A 17932-nucleotide genomic window follows, 5' to 3' on the forward strand; every position below is an offset into this window, starting at 1 on the left:
CAATGAGAAACGAATTTCAGAATTGATAATAATACTGAATCAAAGCAATCGAAGGATTCCTATTAATTCAACTACGATATAAATATAATATTTTCGAATCATTATTCTGAAAAATATATCAAAATAATAAAAAAAAAACATAGTTTGGAAATCAGTTTAAGTTCATAGAAATAATATATTCAAAATATTATCTCGAATATGTGTTTGTCGAACGTATAGTTTCAAAAATAGAATCATTAAAATTTCTTTGAGAATACGTTGCACTTATAAGAAGCCCAGGAAAAAAAGATAATTGAATAGTTTCCTTAAATGTTCTTCTATTAGAAATAGTGTATTCTTCTATTTATAAAATGACATTTATAATGAGAGATTCCTCAATGAGCTCATAAGTCTTTTTTTTTAAACTCCCTGGTAAACACAATACGAAAATCATTCTTTTTATCAACATTTTTCGCATGTAAATTATAGATTCGCAGATTAAAGTTGTATCAAAGAATATCGAGTTCAAATTAAACAAGTTTAAATTTCAGCTGTGATTTTGAAAATTTTAAAAATACCTCAAATTTAGTTCAATGAGATCAAATTGGAGGAAAAAGGCCGCCTTTCATCCCACATCACTCTTTAAAAATGAACGTTTTTAACCCTTCGTTTCATAAAGTAACAAATTTGCAACAATTAATAATGTATGAAAAAAAAAAGGAAAATCGTATTTTATTTAATTTTTTTTTCTCTTGATATACTCATTATTTCTAACTGTTCAAAATGATTTTTAAGTAAAAATAAAAAATCATGAAATGAAGGGTTAAGCTAGATATTAATGTTTAATTTATTGGTCGATTTTTTATAAAATTGTAAAATCATTCAATGTTTGTCGAACGACTGTGAAAATTGCCTTTTGTGAGATGTGCGTAATACCGTGCTGGATGCGTTTGTACAGCAAATGTCGTGAAGTATTTTGTAAAAAAGCTATACAATATAGTCGGGCAAATCTCTCCCAAACCCTTCGTCAATCACATTACGAAAGACATTGATTGATTTCAACTATTGTATCATATCATACATTGCAGTCACATAATAGCTATTGATAATTTTTTTTTTCCAACTCGACTAGGTTCTCGGCTATATAAGGATTGAAGCACTGTTAATGTAGTATTCAAAAAAAAAAACAGAGAGTTCTAAGTAGGCCTTGCCCGCGTGCGAACGCGTTTTTTTGTCATCTCGTTGCTAGCGTTGTTTTTCGTTTTTTTTTTGTATCATTATTTAGTTGATATAGAATTTTGAAAAATTAATGGATCAAGAAAAAGAAGAATTGTTGAATCGTACCAAGTTAAAAAGTATTTGAATGATTTGTGGCAGGAAAAGCTGGACTGGCGAGCGATACCGCAATAAGAGGGAATCGGCAAGGACGACAACAGCAGGAAATTCCGGTGAGTGCTTTCCGTTTTTTCCGGGAATTTGATATGTTAGATTATTTGCTATATTTTGGATTATTCCACTCTCTCATCCGCAATAACTATGAAACTGTAGAAAAATACATACACTTAGCAGCTGAGGTGTAAAGCAAAAGTGTCCGCAAGATGTTTGAGAGATTTAGATGGAAATAGGAGAGATTTTTTAAAACATTTTTTCCGCTGCCAAAAGCGGAGTGTTTGTTTTTTTTTGTTCTAATTGGAATCAGAAGAAATCAGTATTGAGAGAATGGAAAAGTGCTTTTTGTTCTAAATATGTGTTTTTTTTTTATAAATAAAATTCAGTGATAAATATCAGACAGTTGTCAAATCTTTTCAATTTTCTGAAATGGGTTGTTTTGCCGATTAACGCTGTATGCTTTTTATATTTTCTGCAGTAAAATGTTCAGCGGAAATATATTGAAGGAGAAGCCAGTAAATTGTAAGCAGATGTGTTTCCTGCAAAACAAATTTAAAGTTTAATTTTAAAGTTGTGGTTTCCTTCCAAACATGGAAAGAGAATTATTGTGATCTGTTTTTTTTTGCATGGTCTTCGCGAATTTTCCTTTTTTTTCTCGGCCTACTGCCTTCGAATTTTTCACCACAATCCTATCTGTTTGTTCAGGTTTTCCGAAAAAAATTGAATCAGAAAGCTGATTTTCTGATTCCTTCACGTTTCATCGTGCCATCATTCTACATCCTCATGAAGCCGGATGATGCAGAGCCACTTATTATGCACAGCTTTCACCAAAAGTTGAGTGCGAAAACGTTATTTTCTTGATTTTATTAGTCTAACCAGGAAAAAAATCTCGCTTTTTGAGGTGTTTGGGCTTGGTGATTTCTCTCATTTGAAGAGGTTTCTCACTTAACCAGTTAACTTATCTAGGTTAGACTGTATTCAAAAGAAATCTGTTCAACTTAACCAGCTTTCAATAGGTCGAATATTAGGTTAGGTTCGTTTCTCACCTATTTGTATTATTGCTACTTTAAACGTGAGTTTTGGTAAAACTATATGGAAAAGAATTACCGAATTAAATTATCTAAGACGTGTGTACGCTAGAACTGTTCACCGCTTAAATATTCACCGCTGTACAGAAAGTTTCAATTGCACCTGTTAAAACATGTGAATCTGGCTAAATTGAAAACGCTTGAAATTGACTGAAAATCACCAATGCATTGATTTGGCACTTACGTTATAGTCCCAATTAGTTGTGTATCATGTAGGTAAGTGACAAATCAATTAACGTGAATAAACGATAACAATGCAATGGCCGTTAATTATCACACCCTATTTGCATATATTTGAATCATAACTGTTATTAAAGGTTTCAAGTAATTACTTTTTTAATAAGAATTAAAACTAAGCCAAGTACTAAGATACCCCTCCCAATTATCCATTTTTTAAAGATGCATACAAAGAATTAGATATAATCTGAATAAAAGAATAATGACTAACCTCTTTGTCTGGCATCTGGTCGAAGTCAAAGTACAGATGAAACGAGGCAAACTCTTCAACTAGATAGGACTGTGGATGGCAGTGGTACAACTCCAGCAGGGCATCGATAGCAACGCCAAACTCCTTCCCCGGTCCATAGAGTGCCACACTAAGCGGTGCCTTCCATCGTTCAAGCAGCGGCACGACATTATCCAGAAACCGGAAGTCCCCGTGGGTTGTGTAGGTAACGGTCTCGTAACATTCTACAGGCCTTCGACCTACGTTTCTCCAAAACAGAGGGTTGAGGAAGTTTTCCAACACCCAGAATTTACCCTTTTGATAAATCCGGAAGCCGGCATCTGTAGATGGACAATTCAAAAGGTATCTAATCTTTAAATAAAACTTGGCCTACAATCAGACAATTTAATGGCAGCGGTTGCTTACTTCAGTGCTTGGAGGTGATCTTTGGGTGGTTCATGAAACGTGCTGATTTTGTCGTTGAGCGTCACAGTTGGGTATTGGCTACTGGCAAAGCCCATGGCACAAAAGAAGAGGAAAAAGATTGCCACCAACAGGAGAAGGATTCGAATGAATGCTGACTTTTGATACGACTCATCTTGGTTTAGGCGGGCGTAGGAGAATTTTGTCGATTGGGATGCCATTTTCTGAAAAAAGCAAAAATAAATAAAAGACGTTTTCGATAGGTGTTTTAATAACATAACAATCACAGTAGGCCACTTCTTTCAAAGAAGAGATTAGGGTTTTATGATGGAATTAAATTATTGGTAGCATGGCCTACTTTAAAATTCTTTTTTCAACGCATCATGTAAATTGTAATAGAATTTTTTAATATTTACTTGGACACAAGAATTAAAAGCATGTTTTTGTATTGTTTTCTAGGAAAATGATCAACAGCTATCTGTGCAACGGCTTCGTCGCCCAGCAGATAATATCTGAGCTTCTGCCAAGCACGCTGGGATTCTCGAAACGCCTTGGATCAACTCTTATGGTATCCTCACCGGACCTGAACAACACTACAACCATCAGCAGTAAGCTTCCCTCACCCAAGACCGCCATGCTGTACGATCCCGGATCCTCCGGCTATGTCGATTGGTTGTCCAAGTGAGTTTCTCGTTTTTAAAGTATTGAAATTCGTCTTGATAATGTTACTGTTACTTTCAGATCTACTACCTTGGATGACATCTACCGAAACTATCTCTCACCGAGCATGTCTAACCTGACAAATGACCTGGGGAATCATCGAGCCGATACAGCTGTGAACCCCAACCTCCAACAACCATCGGTAGCTGGCGATTACTTCGACGAAGGTGTCATCACGGGCTTTGCAGTTCAACATCCGGACCCTAGCCAACACCCATCTCCGGTCTACAGTCAGCCCTACAATCCGTCCTACAATCCGTCGTCCTATAATCCGTCCTACAAAGCTCAGCCTTATAAGCCCAATCCGTATCAACTGCAACCGAGACCGGCTCCTGGTCAGCTGCCCAACAAAAACCCTCACGAACTTCTGCAGGGAGAGTCCCGGGGAGATTACTACCACATCCATCGTCTCGAGTACGAACACGAGAAGGAACATCACCACGAAGGCAAGAGTCTAGCCCTGAAGGACCTGTTCGACATCGCCCTGACCACGTTGGCATTCCTGTCGTTCGGAATGTTTATCCTGCAGGTGATAATGTGCCTCACGATGACGAATGCGGACACCAATCTGATGGTTCCGGTCGCAACGACGGAGCTAACCGGCGAAGGTGTCGAAGAGGTGCGTATCGGAGGACGCCGACGTCGAAGGCGATCGCTGCTGGAACTGAACCAGCTCCAGCGGCTGAGCGAAATCAACGAAATAGCTCGCAAGGTGTTGGACTCGATGGATGCGGCCATTCACGCGAAGGAAGATTCGGGTCGCTGCTCTCAGTTTGTCATCTGCGAGGGTAATCAACTTTCAACCGGACTGAAATACATCCGACGCTACTGGATGGCCGTGTGGAAGTAAGTTGAGGGATGAAGTGCCTAAAGGTGCTCGATTTTCACATATTTTAGAACTCGAACAGTTTGAATTCAATCGAAAGGGTGTTGAATAATATTTAAAAAAAATCTAAATTTTGTTTTGAATGATTTTGGCAGTTACATCCCTCTGATCCTGAGGTCCTCAGTCGACAAATATAACATTTATCTGTTTCTTTTTTAGTTTGGGAATAAGTTGGCTCACTGGCAACCTTGTAGATGAGGAATCTCGATCCGGTGTGATTTTAGACTGTCTGAAGTCGATGATCGTGGGCCTGGGTGGAGGAGATTGTCGAAAGAGCTTCCACTGCGTTGTGGGTCATAAGCCAGGAGTGAAAATCAAACAATAGTTGATTCAACTGAATTGAAGTTAGTGTAGTTTTTGGTGCTCTTTCGAACGTTTTAATACAAATAATATTATACCTGTATCAGATCATACGTGTAAGAAAATACTTACAAATAAAGAAAGAAATTTATCCAAACTTAATTATCCGAAGACATTAAAATGGTAATTTTTTGTGGAGAAATTATTCCAACTGTGTAGGTTGAAATTTCAGGGAACGGATAAGATGAAAATTTATGTTGAAAAACATCAGACGTCATAATTTAATTCAGAACACTGATAGCAATTATTGAAACTAGATGATATAACTCACGCTCAGATTGGCAGCTTCCTTCCTTTATTGATGCTTAGTTTTTTAATAGGTGTTAATTGAATTGTCCAATATTGTGAATCCGTCCCAAGAAGAGATTGTCTGCTTGTTTGTCAGCCAAACTAGTAGTGACGCCTCCGAGGCTGATGCCGCGATCACGTTTCGCATCGACAGAAATAAAAAAAACCAAAGATGCTGCAGATCGGTAATTGATTGGACCAATAAAGGTGATGATACACTTTTCATCACAATCGGAACTGGATGGGAATTTTTCGTTTCGACTTTTGATAAAATCACAACCGTTCCGAGACACCACCTTCGACCAACTAACTGACGTTTGTCCCCCGTCAATTGACCGACCAGTAGTATTTAGTGGCGTGGCGATATCGATTTCTGCTGAACCTGCCTTCTGAGCATCAGGTGAACAGCACTCGTGTTATCTAAAACCACCGACCGCGACCAACTATCTCTAACCTCTTTTAGGATTGATAACAAATAAAATGTGCTGTCTCCTGCACACAACATGTAAGCATCCTCTAAGCAACTAATTTTGATTTTATTTTTCATCAACTGCTCTCTGCCAATCGGGTCGAGTCGAGATAAGATCGAAACGCGCTCAATGAGATTAAGTTTAAAACGGTTTGCCCCAAAGAAACTTCGAAACTTGGAAACCTCTTGAGTTTCAAATAGTAAATTAAACATCGTTGCGATTTCTAATGTTTAAGAAACACTTGAAGGTATTGGCATAGTTAAGAAAGGCTTCAGCTGTATAGATAACAAACTTTTTTAGTGATGATGTCTCATAAAAGAAAAAAAGAAAAAAAATTCAAGACTTTCTCGAGAAATATCGGTTGAAAATTTTACAAAATGAAATATTGTCTTGCCCAATCATAAAGAAATCTGAAGACGTGTTTTGAAACAATTTTTCCACTAGCTTCCTGCTTTGACGAACTCAACATCGTCACTCGCTGAATTTTCTTCAAAGTTGATTTTGGACAATTTAACATATAGATAGCTATCTCCAGTCAGGTTCAGAGCGAAAAAAATGGTGGGTGTACAATCTCTCTTCTGCTTGAATCACTGGTGAGTGAGCAATTTATTGTTATCATTAGATTAGGTATGATGCATAAACTTGGTTGGAATACAAGTCTTCTGTTTGGTGAGGTCAAAATATATGTACATATGTGTTAATATTATCGTTGAAATATGCTAACATATATTATTAAATATTGCTCATAATTCTGCGGAAAAACCTACCCTAAAAAATTAATGTTGTCCTCAACCAAAGCGATTCGATATTCGATCTCTCCTCAACGTAGTATTCCCAAAAGAAATCGCCTTAGACCGCGTCGGTTTTAGCGCCACTTGGAATTTTTGTGACGCTTGATAAAAATTCAACGGCGGCCTGGCAAGCTTATTGATACCTGATTTCAAAAATTGATTAAAAATACTTTCAAAACGCAAAAAATATAAGTTGGCTATAAGATTTTAATCGCCGTATATTTTAGATGGCATGTTCGGCGGGATGAAATTCTAGAGAGAAATTTTATTTTTATATAATATGAAAGAAAGGTGGATGGACAGGCTTTAGTGCAGGGGTTGGGGAACTTTTTGAATCATTACCCCAAAACATTTTTATTTACGTTGATGACGAAGAGCAAAAAAAACGTATCCGTAAATACTGAGCGAGCTCTCAAAGCGTGTTATTTGAATGAATCAGGGAGAAATATTCACTTCTGCATATGCCGCTGAATTCTTCACTTTCGAAATAAAACCAACAAATTCATAAAATTGCAAAATGAAAATACAGTAAGGTTTTTTTTACACTGATAAACAAACCGCGTAAAAAAACGTGCAAAAAAAACCGTGTTAATTCCCGAAAACTTTGTAAAAAAGCCGTGTAAAAAAAAACCACGTAAAAACCTTTTTAAAAAAACATTGGGGTAAATACACTTATCACTCACAAAATATTCACTGTTACCCCCAAGAATATCACTTTTACCCTATTTGGGGTAATTTACCCCGGTTCCCTGACCGCTGCTTTAGTGCACCAATAGAAAAAAGCTTGATAGGTGTTGAAATTTTAGGCTAGAGGGCATGTAAATGATAAGCTTCCATGAATGGAATCTCTGGAAGAAGCTAATTTTCCGAGTCGAGTCGCCACTAGCGCTCAGAGCTGTCAAACTTCATGATCAAAGTAGCAGAGAAAACACAAAAAAAAAATCAACAAAACATGGCACTATGTTGTACTATGAGAAATCACGCGAAAAAATAACGGAAAAAAATTCAATTAAATTTTTGTTAGGAAGAAGACACTTTGTTTGAAAAAAAACTCGCATTTCATTCTTAAGATATTGAAAAATGAAATGTTTGATAAAAAGGGAGATCGAAGCAAGCTTGGTTAAGTGCGGTCGTGTTTTCCTCGCTCGTGAAATTTTTTGCGCTTGAATTTTCGGGGAAAATGAAAATTTTTAATATCTAATAATTTCTTATTGTAGTGAAGTCCGGTTTATCCGAAAAGTTTTTCGTCTGATTGCAGAAATGAAGAAAATGTTCTCTCCCCGAGTTGAATTCCGAATCGGTGTTGTGCGTTATGGTTCTCCTGTTTCGATTATTTTAGAGCGGTTTCCCATTGGTTCAGCAGGATTTCATTTTTTCAAAGTGCGTGGAGTGTGAAGTAAAGTTACTAGAGTGAAAAACTACAGATAATAATAATTGAGAGAACGACAGAAAACGGCCGAAATCTGATTAAAGTGCGGCAAGTTCCCGTGTAGCCGGTTTACCGTTTAATTTTGAAGGACTTTTGTATTAATTTGAAATTTTCAAAAGTAAACCACCCGCGCAACATGTTATCATAATCTATTGATGCGAACTTTTCAATGACTTTGTTTCTGCAATATTGCAAAAACGCACATAGATTTACGTCTCCGTAACTGAATCAATAGCTTAACACGTTCGTCGCCACGCTCATTTTGATAGTTTTACTAGCCGGGCCCAAAGAAATTTTCAGAGAGAGAAACCAAAGATATTTGAAACGTGTGGCGAAGCTGAGTGGTAAACTCAAGTAAGAGAGCGTCACACGCTTTTTGATGTGACGGGGCCCCCCAGGAAATACACCCGTCACCCGAATATGGGTGCCGTGGCGACGAACGTGAAAAACGTACCTCGTGCATTTTCATTCGTTTCGTGCGGTCTTGTAGAAGTGTTTTGGTGTGAACGTACCGTATCGCCTACTTCAACAATTTCACTGGGTGTGAATGGATAACGAATATGACAAACGTACCTAGACTGCTACAGAAATTGAAAACTAAGTAACTTTTCCTTATTTTTTTTTCTTTTAAAGATCACTTTAAGGACGTTTGAAAAATTTTTTAGAAAAGTTAAAATTATTTACTTAAAAAGCCAAAAAGTATTAAACTACAACAATATGAAGCAAAGATTGAAAACGAGCCGCAAAGTTTTTCAAAAGCAATTTCTGCAAAACATTTCTAAAATTCAACATGTTTTCAAATTGCATCATCTATAAATTTTTGATTCTTCATTCCACGTTTTTAGTGGTTATTTGTTATTTCAAGAAAGGTTTCGAGAATCATTGATGAGTTAGAAATTATAGTGAGGGAAACAGCTGGCTTCTAGAAAATTCGAATGGTTGCTTTTTAATTATTTGAGAGATCAAAAATCTTTTTAAATTTCCTATTTAAAACACCTCGTAGATATTATTAGGAGTTTCCTTAGGAAATGTCTAGGAGCATAGGAGGTGTAGATCAACAAAAATCGCACCATTTTCTAAAAATGGCTCCTGATTCAAACCTCTCCCTTACTAAAACAACCCTTCCTGACTTACTTGAATATAGATTCGCAGACGTATAGACGGTTTCTATAGCTGGTGATACAAACTGATCATTATTTCAGAATTTTTCAAAACATGGTTTTGAAGAAAACAGTACTAACAATCCTTCCTTCATCCCTCATTGACTACTAGGACGTGGCCGGCGCTGTTATTGATCATTTTGTAAAGGGAGAGCATAAGTTTTGTGCATTGAGTATGAATTGCTAATCCCAAGCTGCATTCTTTTGGCCCTTGCACAAAATTTATGGCCTCGATCAATCACGGAGTAGCAACCATTGGCGATGTGGAACTCGTTCTACTTAGCTACGCCAGCGATCATGAAATTCTAAATGCATTGAATGATTTGACACAATATAGTTTTATATTTTTACTAAAACCATGGAAAAATGGTGGTATTTTTGAAGGCTAATTAAAGCATTTCGGGCTTAATGATTGAAGGTGGATATGAGTAGTCAAAGAAGCTAAGCTAAGCTGAGATATAAATGTTTGATAAAAAAGTAACAAGGCAAATTTATGTTCAATGATTACAAAAAAAAACTTCTACGTAGAATACATTGATGTAAACGTTATCTCTATGAAAATACAGTGTTGAGAGGCTTCAGAATCACTAATGAGAAGATAAAGTATTAAAAAATGAAGGAAATCAGAAAATATAAAATAATTAAAGTTTTCAGAAGAGGTCATTCAGTTCCTGTGATTTTTTTCATGTTTTACGTGAATATTTAACAAGTTTTGAAAAGTTCAGTTCCGATCTCAAGATTTGAAGCTTTTGTAGAATTTCACCAGTGTCAGTTTTTTGGACCTATTCTATTTTTTACAAATTAGAGCTGGCTAGAAGTGTTTAAAAAATAAAAGGGAAGCCCCCCGAAAGGATAATTTTATTTACATTTTATTATTTAATTCCCAAAATATAACCTTATTTAATTATTTTTTGTTTATTCTGATCAACGGATCACATATAGATCCAAATTATGACTTAAAATTAAATTAAAACTTATGATCTTGCGATCGTAACCAAAAGAAATGACAGTCAAATTGTTGAAAACATTTAAATATATGTGTTAGGGCCAATCCCTAAAGGCGCACTGGTTCAGAACAACCGCGGAAGTTTCCAGACGTGATAGTTCGGATATTAAATCACGGCACGACACTTAGCAGGTGATACGATTACACGGGAACATTTATTAAATAAATTAGAACAAAAAACGCTCAACTCGATTGATCATAAGTGGACTGTATTGAAAATTAGACAAACGACCGACCGACACGGGTGATACACTGCTTCTAATTCTATCCCTATTGTCTCCCTACTAGCAGATCGGTCATCGGTGATTCTTTTTCCCACGCTGCTCACACGCACTTTTGTTCTGACCACTGCTGATACGTGTGGCAGTAATTGATGCTGCTTGTAGCTGAGGTTGTTATTTCTGCAGCTGAGGTGATCGTCGCTTGGCTCGCGCTGCTGATGTTTTGGCGCGAACATACCGCCCGCCTTGAGTTCACTCAACACGAAATCTTCCATCAGTATCGACTTGGACCACATCTCGATAAGGTTGTTACGTTCTCAAAGACACCATCTAACTGATATTCAACATGCTGTCATCAACTGCGATGAACCATACTCTCATACACTGATGCCATCCGAATAGTTGCGCTCGACTGTAGGGTAAATCTGATGCCAGAAGTGTTCCTGTTGGAGACGGAAACGGTTGATACTGGGTCAATTGAAAAATATTTGGAACATAACTTGCGCTGTGGCCCCCAGGCATTCACGAAGAATAAACTTCGCTAAAAGCCACAGTTCGCCCCTTTCGGGGGCTGCAGATGCTCAAAGTGTTCCAACAGTCGTGTGGGTGTCCTCAGATATGGCGCGTTCCAAACAGTACCCTGTTGAATATATAAAAAAGACAATTCCTCCGTGCTTCTAGTGGTTTGGGAAAACATAACTTTGAAATCGCCCCCTGGCATCGACGCCTGATATGCCGCTCCTAGCCAAATGCGCCCCAACTGGGGGCATACTTATCTGAAGATTATATAGTGATCTGGATAAACTCTCCGGTCTGGTTAGGTCGTTTTGGATGATCTGATGAAACAACAATACGTTGGTATCCGATACAACAAATAAAATACGATAAACATAACTTAGAAATTGGCCCCCTGGCAATGGTGACTGGTTAAGCCACCGTACGCCAATGGATGCCCCTATGGGGGCTTACTCAGCTTGTGTGATGAAACAAACGGTGATTTACTGTAATATTGAGTCCACATCATCGATGGTGTGGCATCGGTGGTAGCGATCCTGATCTTCTTAGAAGCCGTGTAAAGTATAATACCCTGGCGGAGGGAAAAGAACTGCAGAATTCCGCAAATAAACAGACAAGGTGAACTTATCTTATCTGTTGGCCCCCTGGCAATACGGCTAATACGCCGCCAGTGCCAACAGTACCCCTCATGGGGGCAGAAAATACATTTTATGTTGAACGAATGAACGGAGTAAACGATGAACAGGTCAGGGCGTGGTCCATAGCATGGTGACGTCCGATTCTTATGGTGCTACTTGTGGTTCTGTGTACAACCCTGGCGAAGGAAAAACACTGTATGTTCCGCAAACGAATAGAGGGATTGAACGTAACTTATCAGTCGGCCCCCTGACAATACGGCTGATACGCCGACAGTGCCAAAAGTGCCCCTCATGGGGGCGAAAAATACTTATTTTAATATGATTCTCTAGGACTCGTGTTGACGATGATGATATACTAAGACTCCGACGCATTTTACAAAGAAGCAGGTGTGAGATCGTTATGAAGTGATTTAAAGTGTATCATTGTATTTCGTTGTTCTCTCCGGAGAAGTCGCATAATCCGTGGAGTTTCCATGCAATTCCCTTTCTGCAGAATTCGACCCACCCATCGGGGTATACATTTGCTGCAGTATTCATTCAATTTGTCCCGCAATTTCAGCCAATAGGTACTGGTGTTCATGTTTGTATTTTTCATCGCAAGAAACTTTCCTTTCCAAAGTTCTTGGAGAAACATATTAAGAAAAACAAAGGGTACACTCGCAAAACCATAAAAGTAGCAAAAACAGGCAGCATTGAATGTTACCAGAAGGAAAAGAGAGAGAATAGAACTCCAAAATGATAACTCAAAATCAGGCAGATCATTCGCTATTTTTCCAGTTGACATCATGGCGTTGTAAGAAACAACTGTTTCTTCTGGAAGCTCTCCTGCGACAATCCACCCCAGATGAGAATTCTGTAGGATTGGACCGGCATCATTTATCTTCATCTGGTTCGGCAGCAGAACTTCGTAAAATGTAGAAACTCCTATCACGAGATCAACGGGGCTTGATTTGTTGAAATTGGGATCTGCAAGGCTGATCGAAGGTGGCAATCTCCAGCTACTAACGTCAATGCTTGTTTGGGGCAAATCCAACGTGATTTGTGGTAGCACAAACAATTTTGTCTCGGTGGTCGTAAATGAAGATTTGGTGGACACAATACGAGCTAGGACAGATTCTTTCGAAAGAGTTGTAGACCCTCCAACACCTTTTACGGGAAGACTTTCTTGAACACGGACAAAATTCAGCTTCTTTGACAAACCTTCGGTAATTAAAGATATTTGAGACCCATTGTCCAACAATGCACGGGCTAAAACTGTGTTTCCACTGCTATCAGCTAGCATAACGACCGCTGTCGATAGAATAGCAGTGTGGGTGTTCTGTTGTGTACTGAGTAGAGTAGAAGTGTGGTGGCTAGTAGTGGGTGTGTTTGTGGGAGGTGGCTGTTGTGTAGGTTGTGAGGTGTTCTGTGGAGATTGGTTGCTTTCCATCCGGGACTGAGGCTGATGCGTATAAGGTTCCCTTCTTGATTGACTGTCCGCGCGTTGAGGTCTTCGTGGGTCTTGAGCGAAGTTCTGCACGTTGAATGGGTTGTTTTGGTTGGGAGAATACGGGTGCAAAAGATCGTGATGATATTGTCCACACTTCGAACAGGTTCCTTGCGAGCAGTCAGCAGTAAAATGTCCGGAATTTAAACAATTCAAATAGAGCCCTAATCTGCGCACCAAAAACTTCCGGTCAATAATCCGCATCCTGCTAAATCTAATGCATTGCTCTGCGTTGTGTCTTCCGTTGTGACAAATAGGGCAGAATCCCTCTGATGTGGCTGTGCTGTGACTGATGGTGGCTCTTGTGTTTTGATTTTCGCCGCTTCGACTGGCCGTTGACTGTAGGATCGCGCAATGATTTTCCAGGAACTCAAACATGGCTTCATAGGTAGGTACATTTTTGGAAGCATGGTGAGTTTCCCAAAGACGGTAGGTTTCGGCATCCAATTTTTGCGAGAGCATAAACGCCAATAATGTACTCCAATCACTTGTTCTCTGGCCTAGTTTTTCTAACTGTTGAAGATTGATTTTAAACGCCGACAATAGTGCATTCAACGCTTCATAACATTCTGCGCCCATGGCAGGTGTGGCAAATAGAGCCTTCATATTCTCCTGTGCAATCAACTTGTGATTTTCAAATTTGGATTCAAGCGTGCTCCACGCTAGGCTGTAATTCGTTGCTGAAACATGAATTTGATTGATATGGAGAAGCGCGTCGTCTCTCAATGACGTCCGGAGGTAGTTGAACTTATCCATATTATTTAGTTGGATGTTATCATGAATCAGCGACTTGAAGTTGTCCCGGAAATTGATCCAATCTAACAGTTTTCCAGAGAAAGTTGGCAGCTGAAGCTCCGGATATTTTGTGTGACACGGCAAAACTGTGTCAGAAACAGAGGATCGTGTTGATCGTGCGGGAATCGACTCCATTTTCGACAGCAACTGTTGTTTCAATGAAAAATACCGTGTCACGAATCCCTTGTACACCTTCTTGCTTTCCTTTTTCCGAACTTCCATCTTTCGATCGCTGTCTTCCGAATCCTCTTCAAGGTTTTCCAGAAGCATTTCTATTTTAACACGTAGATCACAAAACTTTTCATAAGCCTCGTCCAATTTAGCCAGCCGTGGTTGAAGTGAACCTTGATCCCGATCATCGTCGTAATCTTGAAGAAAATCTTCAAAACTCTCTAGCAAGTTCCACAAGATCCGTTCTTGCTTGGATAGATGTCGCAAATCGTTATTCATTTTATAAAACACAACACTTTTCACAAAAACACTCCCGAGACCTCAAACGGCGATAAATTGACTTATTTGACAGGCAAATGTTAGTTTACCGATACTTGTATCGTAGTATAATTAATTTAGAGCTTTTATGCACTAAGCGGCTGCTCAAAGTCTACCGGAGGAAGCTTATCAGAATCTCCACTATTCTTAAAATTTAAGCAAATCATGCAAGCCTCATTCAGCCACCTCAACCATTTAATCGCGTATTCACACTCACACTCTATCTACTAGTACTTATCTTGTATCCTATCGTGGTGTCCTTTGGCAAACGACGAATCCTTCTGCAACAGTAACGTGATCAACCTTTACTCCAAAATGCGATTTTGTAATTCGATGTATCCAGCCGGCTGTTGTTTTCTTCAGGAATTAAATTCCACCACTCACTAAATGCAACTTTAAAAGTGCTTAAAAACCACCAATTTGCATCACTTTACATGTGCCACTCCATGAGGGCTTTTCAACCACAAGATGTCAAGAAAAATATCTATACTTCTGGGGTGTTTTCTATGATTTCACTTTTCATTTCAAGCCCACCCGGGGGAAGGAATTGCCGTTCAAGAGAAGCACACACTTTGGTAGAGAACCGCCCGCCAATCAGGCTGCCCAAGTGCACTTTTATACGGTTAACCCGAGCCCGCGATTGAAAAAAAATAGGGATAATCCCAAGCCACCCGATTGAAATACGGACTTGCACAAAATGGGGCAAACCCAAGCCAAGCCGACTAGCACAAAAGCACTTGTTCACACAAAGCGTTCACACAGGAAAACGCGCACAAACTCCGCGGTTTAATCCGGTCGCTAAGGACCAAATGTTAGGGCCAATCCCTAAAGGCGCACTGGTTCAGAACAACCGCGGAAGTTTCCAGACGTGATAGTTCGGATATTAAATCACGGCACGACACTTAGCAGGTGATACGATTACACGGGAACATTTATTAAATAAATTAGAACAAAAAACGCTCAACTCGATTGATCATAAGTGGACTGTATTGAAAATTAGACAAACGACCGACCGACACGGGTGATACACTGCTTCTAATTCTATCCCTATTGTCTCCCTACTAGCAGATCGGTCATCGGTGATTCTTTTTCCCACGCTGCTCACACGCACTTTTGTTCTGACCACTGCTGATAGGGGAGGAGCGGGCTATATGCGCCTATTAAGCAGAACACTGAGTTTATCAAATATCAGATCGAATATGTGTACAAAAACTATATACACGTGTGCAGGCATCTGTTTTCTATACATTGGAGTAATTTTTATGTTGAAATTTTCTTTTGTTTCCAAGAAAATGATTTTATTATAAGTGTTGTCTAAAATGCCGAACCTCAAACCGTGCGGGCTAAATGCGCCTATTTATGTTTTGAACAAAATTTCGGTTTTTAAGCAATATTTCCGTATAATTTCATTGAAACTGCTAGAAAATAATAATTTGCGCACGACAAAGCTGAAGTTTCATGAAAATCTTTGTATATTATAATTTTATGGAACAAAACAAATGTTAGGGTTGCCATACTAGGGGGGCAGTTCATCCATGAGAAAAACTTCATCAAATCTGTTTTTAGATCTTCAATTCTCTTTTAAGATATTATTCAGAGCTTACATTTGAAGGTTCAATGATAAAAATCATATATTTATTCTATTTAACCTGTTATTTTAGGATGGAGGCATTTTACAAACATGATGGGGGCATACAAAACCACTCTATTATTCCACTAAATAATCATTATTAAACCTCCACAAAAGCTGAAATATGTTTAATTTCTTAAGTACATTTAAGTAAGAAACAAAAACCATCCTAGTTTTTGTTTTAAGCTTCTTTACGTATAATTTTTAAAAGTCGAAATATTACATCAAAATGTATCAAAACCTTGTATGATTTTTTTAAAAATTTTTGAGTTTGTAAATTCATAAAATTCTTTCTTGCCTTATGTTCTGAGCGAATCACCCTCAAAATGCATTGGTCAGATAAGCTGTCTAGTCAGCCATTTCATCAAACAGCCGTAGGGTCATTTAACCCGATAGGCCCATTTAGGAAACCTTTCCCCTACGTGTGGCAGTAATTGATGCTGCTTGTAGCTGAGGTTGTTATTTCTGCAGCTGAGGTGATCGTCGCTTGGCTCGCGCTGCTGATGTTTTGGCGCGAACAATATGTTTATATTTCGAAATTATCGAAAATTTTCGGTGAGTTTTAATAATAATCATTTCGAGTACCTCGAAATGTATAAACAACTAGTAAATTTTGTTTGATTACACTAGTTTACAAAATTTAAAAAAAATCGTGAACTTGATTGACTTGATTGATTGAACTTGAATCGGGCGCTGAAACCGAAAATGAAATTCAAAAAAATCTCAGTAGAACCGTTTTTAAGTTATGCTCCAAATATGAAATTTTGGAAAAATAAAAAAAGTTCTAGTACTTAGATGAAAATATCTCGGACGGCATAACAGTAATTTGAAATCCCTCTTTTGCATATTGAAGGTGAATAAATTTTCTATCGATCATCTGAACACAGCTTTTGCATATGATCAACAGTATTGTTGATATTAGTGACTTTATGATAGAAAAAATTATAAAAAACGCATTTTTTTAAAGAAATCATAAAAAAACGCATTTTTTTAGAGAAAATTTTATTTCAGCGAAAGTTTTAGACTCGATGGTAACATTTAAAAATCAGATTTTCTTTTGTGCTTAAATGTCAGTTTAAAACAAAGATTTCAAGTGGTTATTTATTAAAATCGGTTGAAAATTGAAGAAGTTATGGCTACTTTACCATAACAGTATTTTTTGTAGTTTTTAATAATTTAACGAACTGCAGTACACTTATCATAGTATAGGAAGAATGAAACATGATAAATCTCACTCGCTCCAAGTCAAAATTATTTATTAGCTTACCAAAAGGTCACATGCCAAATTTCAGGAAGATCTGACGATAGGGAGGGTTTGCTTGAGTCTCAAACGTGAATAAAATTTTAAGCTATTTTGCCCGGGAGGAACGAAAAATACTGGTTTTTCATCAATAACTTTTTTCATCAGGAGTCGATTGTTTTTTATGGTTGATTTTCTTAAAGCCTAAGTTGAGACAAATATTTCACCCTAAGACTGCAACACGATTGAACTTGAAGTAAAAAAGTTATTGCAATTCAAAGGCCGCAAATTTTGTCCAACACTCAATGAGTACTTTTTACGCATTGCGTTTTATACGATAATTTTCGACCAAAATACAATCTTGGAACCACAATAATTTTCTTGTTTAAAACCCAATCGAATTACAGTGTTCGGTTGAAATATTTGTCTCAACTTAGGCTTTAAGAAAATCAGCCATAAAAAACAATCGGCTAGTGATGAAAA

General features: G+C 38.0%; 2 protein-coding genes across 5 annotated transcripts in view; one reads left to right on the forward strand and one right to left on the reverse strand.

Moving 5' to 3' along the window:
• The window catches only part of LOC129749419 (uncharacterized), a 28630-nt gene extending 23238 nt beyond the window's left edge, over positions 1-5392 (forward strand). The window contains exons 1-4 of one of the 2 annotated variants that reach the window (XM_055744394.1): positions 1179-1427; positions 3784-4005; positions 4066-4890; positions 5090-5392. In XM_055744394.1, coding sequence (XP_055600369.1) covers positions 3788-4005; positions 4066-4890; positions 5090-5255 — 1209 coding nt within the window. In that variant the 5' untranslated portion in view covers positions 1179-1427; positions 3784-3787 and the 3' untranslated portion in view covers positions 5256-5392. Of the gene's footprint in view, positions 1-1178; positions 1428-3783; positions 4006-4065; positions 4891-5089 lie in introns of those variants that run through there. The other variant, XM_055744393.1, reaches the window with a different exon arrangement.
• LOC129749421 (beta-1,4-glucuronyltransferase 1-like) overlaps positions 1-17932 on the reverse strand; it is a 324450-nt gene that overhangs the window by 23061 nt on the left and 283457 nt on the right. The window contains exons 1-3 of one of the 3 annotated variants that reach the window (XM_055744396.1): positions 5562-5930; positions 3328-3548; positions 2905-3268 (exon numbers count right to left, since the gene is read on the reverse strand). The exons of the other annotated variants lie outside the window; for them this stretch is intronic. Of the exons in view, the coding sequence (XP_055600371.1) occupies positions 2905-3268; positions 3328-3545 (582 nt within the window). The 5' untranslated portion in view covers positions 3546-3548; positions 5562-5930. Of the gene's footprint in view, positions 1-2904; positions 3269-3327; positions 3549-5561; positions 5931-17932 lie in introns of those variants that run through there. 3 annotated transcript variants of the gene reach the window in all.

The sequence above is a fragment of the Uranotaenia lowii genome, chromosome 2, assembly GCF_029784155.1.
Source record: "Uranotaenia lowii strain MFRU-FL chromosome 2, ASM2978415v1, whole genome shotgun sequence".
Lineage (NCBI taxonomy): Eukaryota > Metazoa > Arthropoda > Insecta > Diptera > Culicidae > Uranotaenia > Uranotaenia lowii.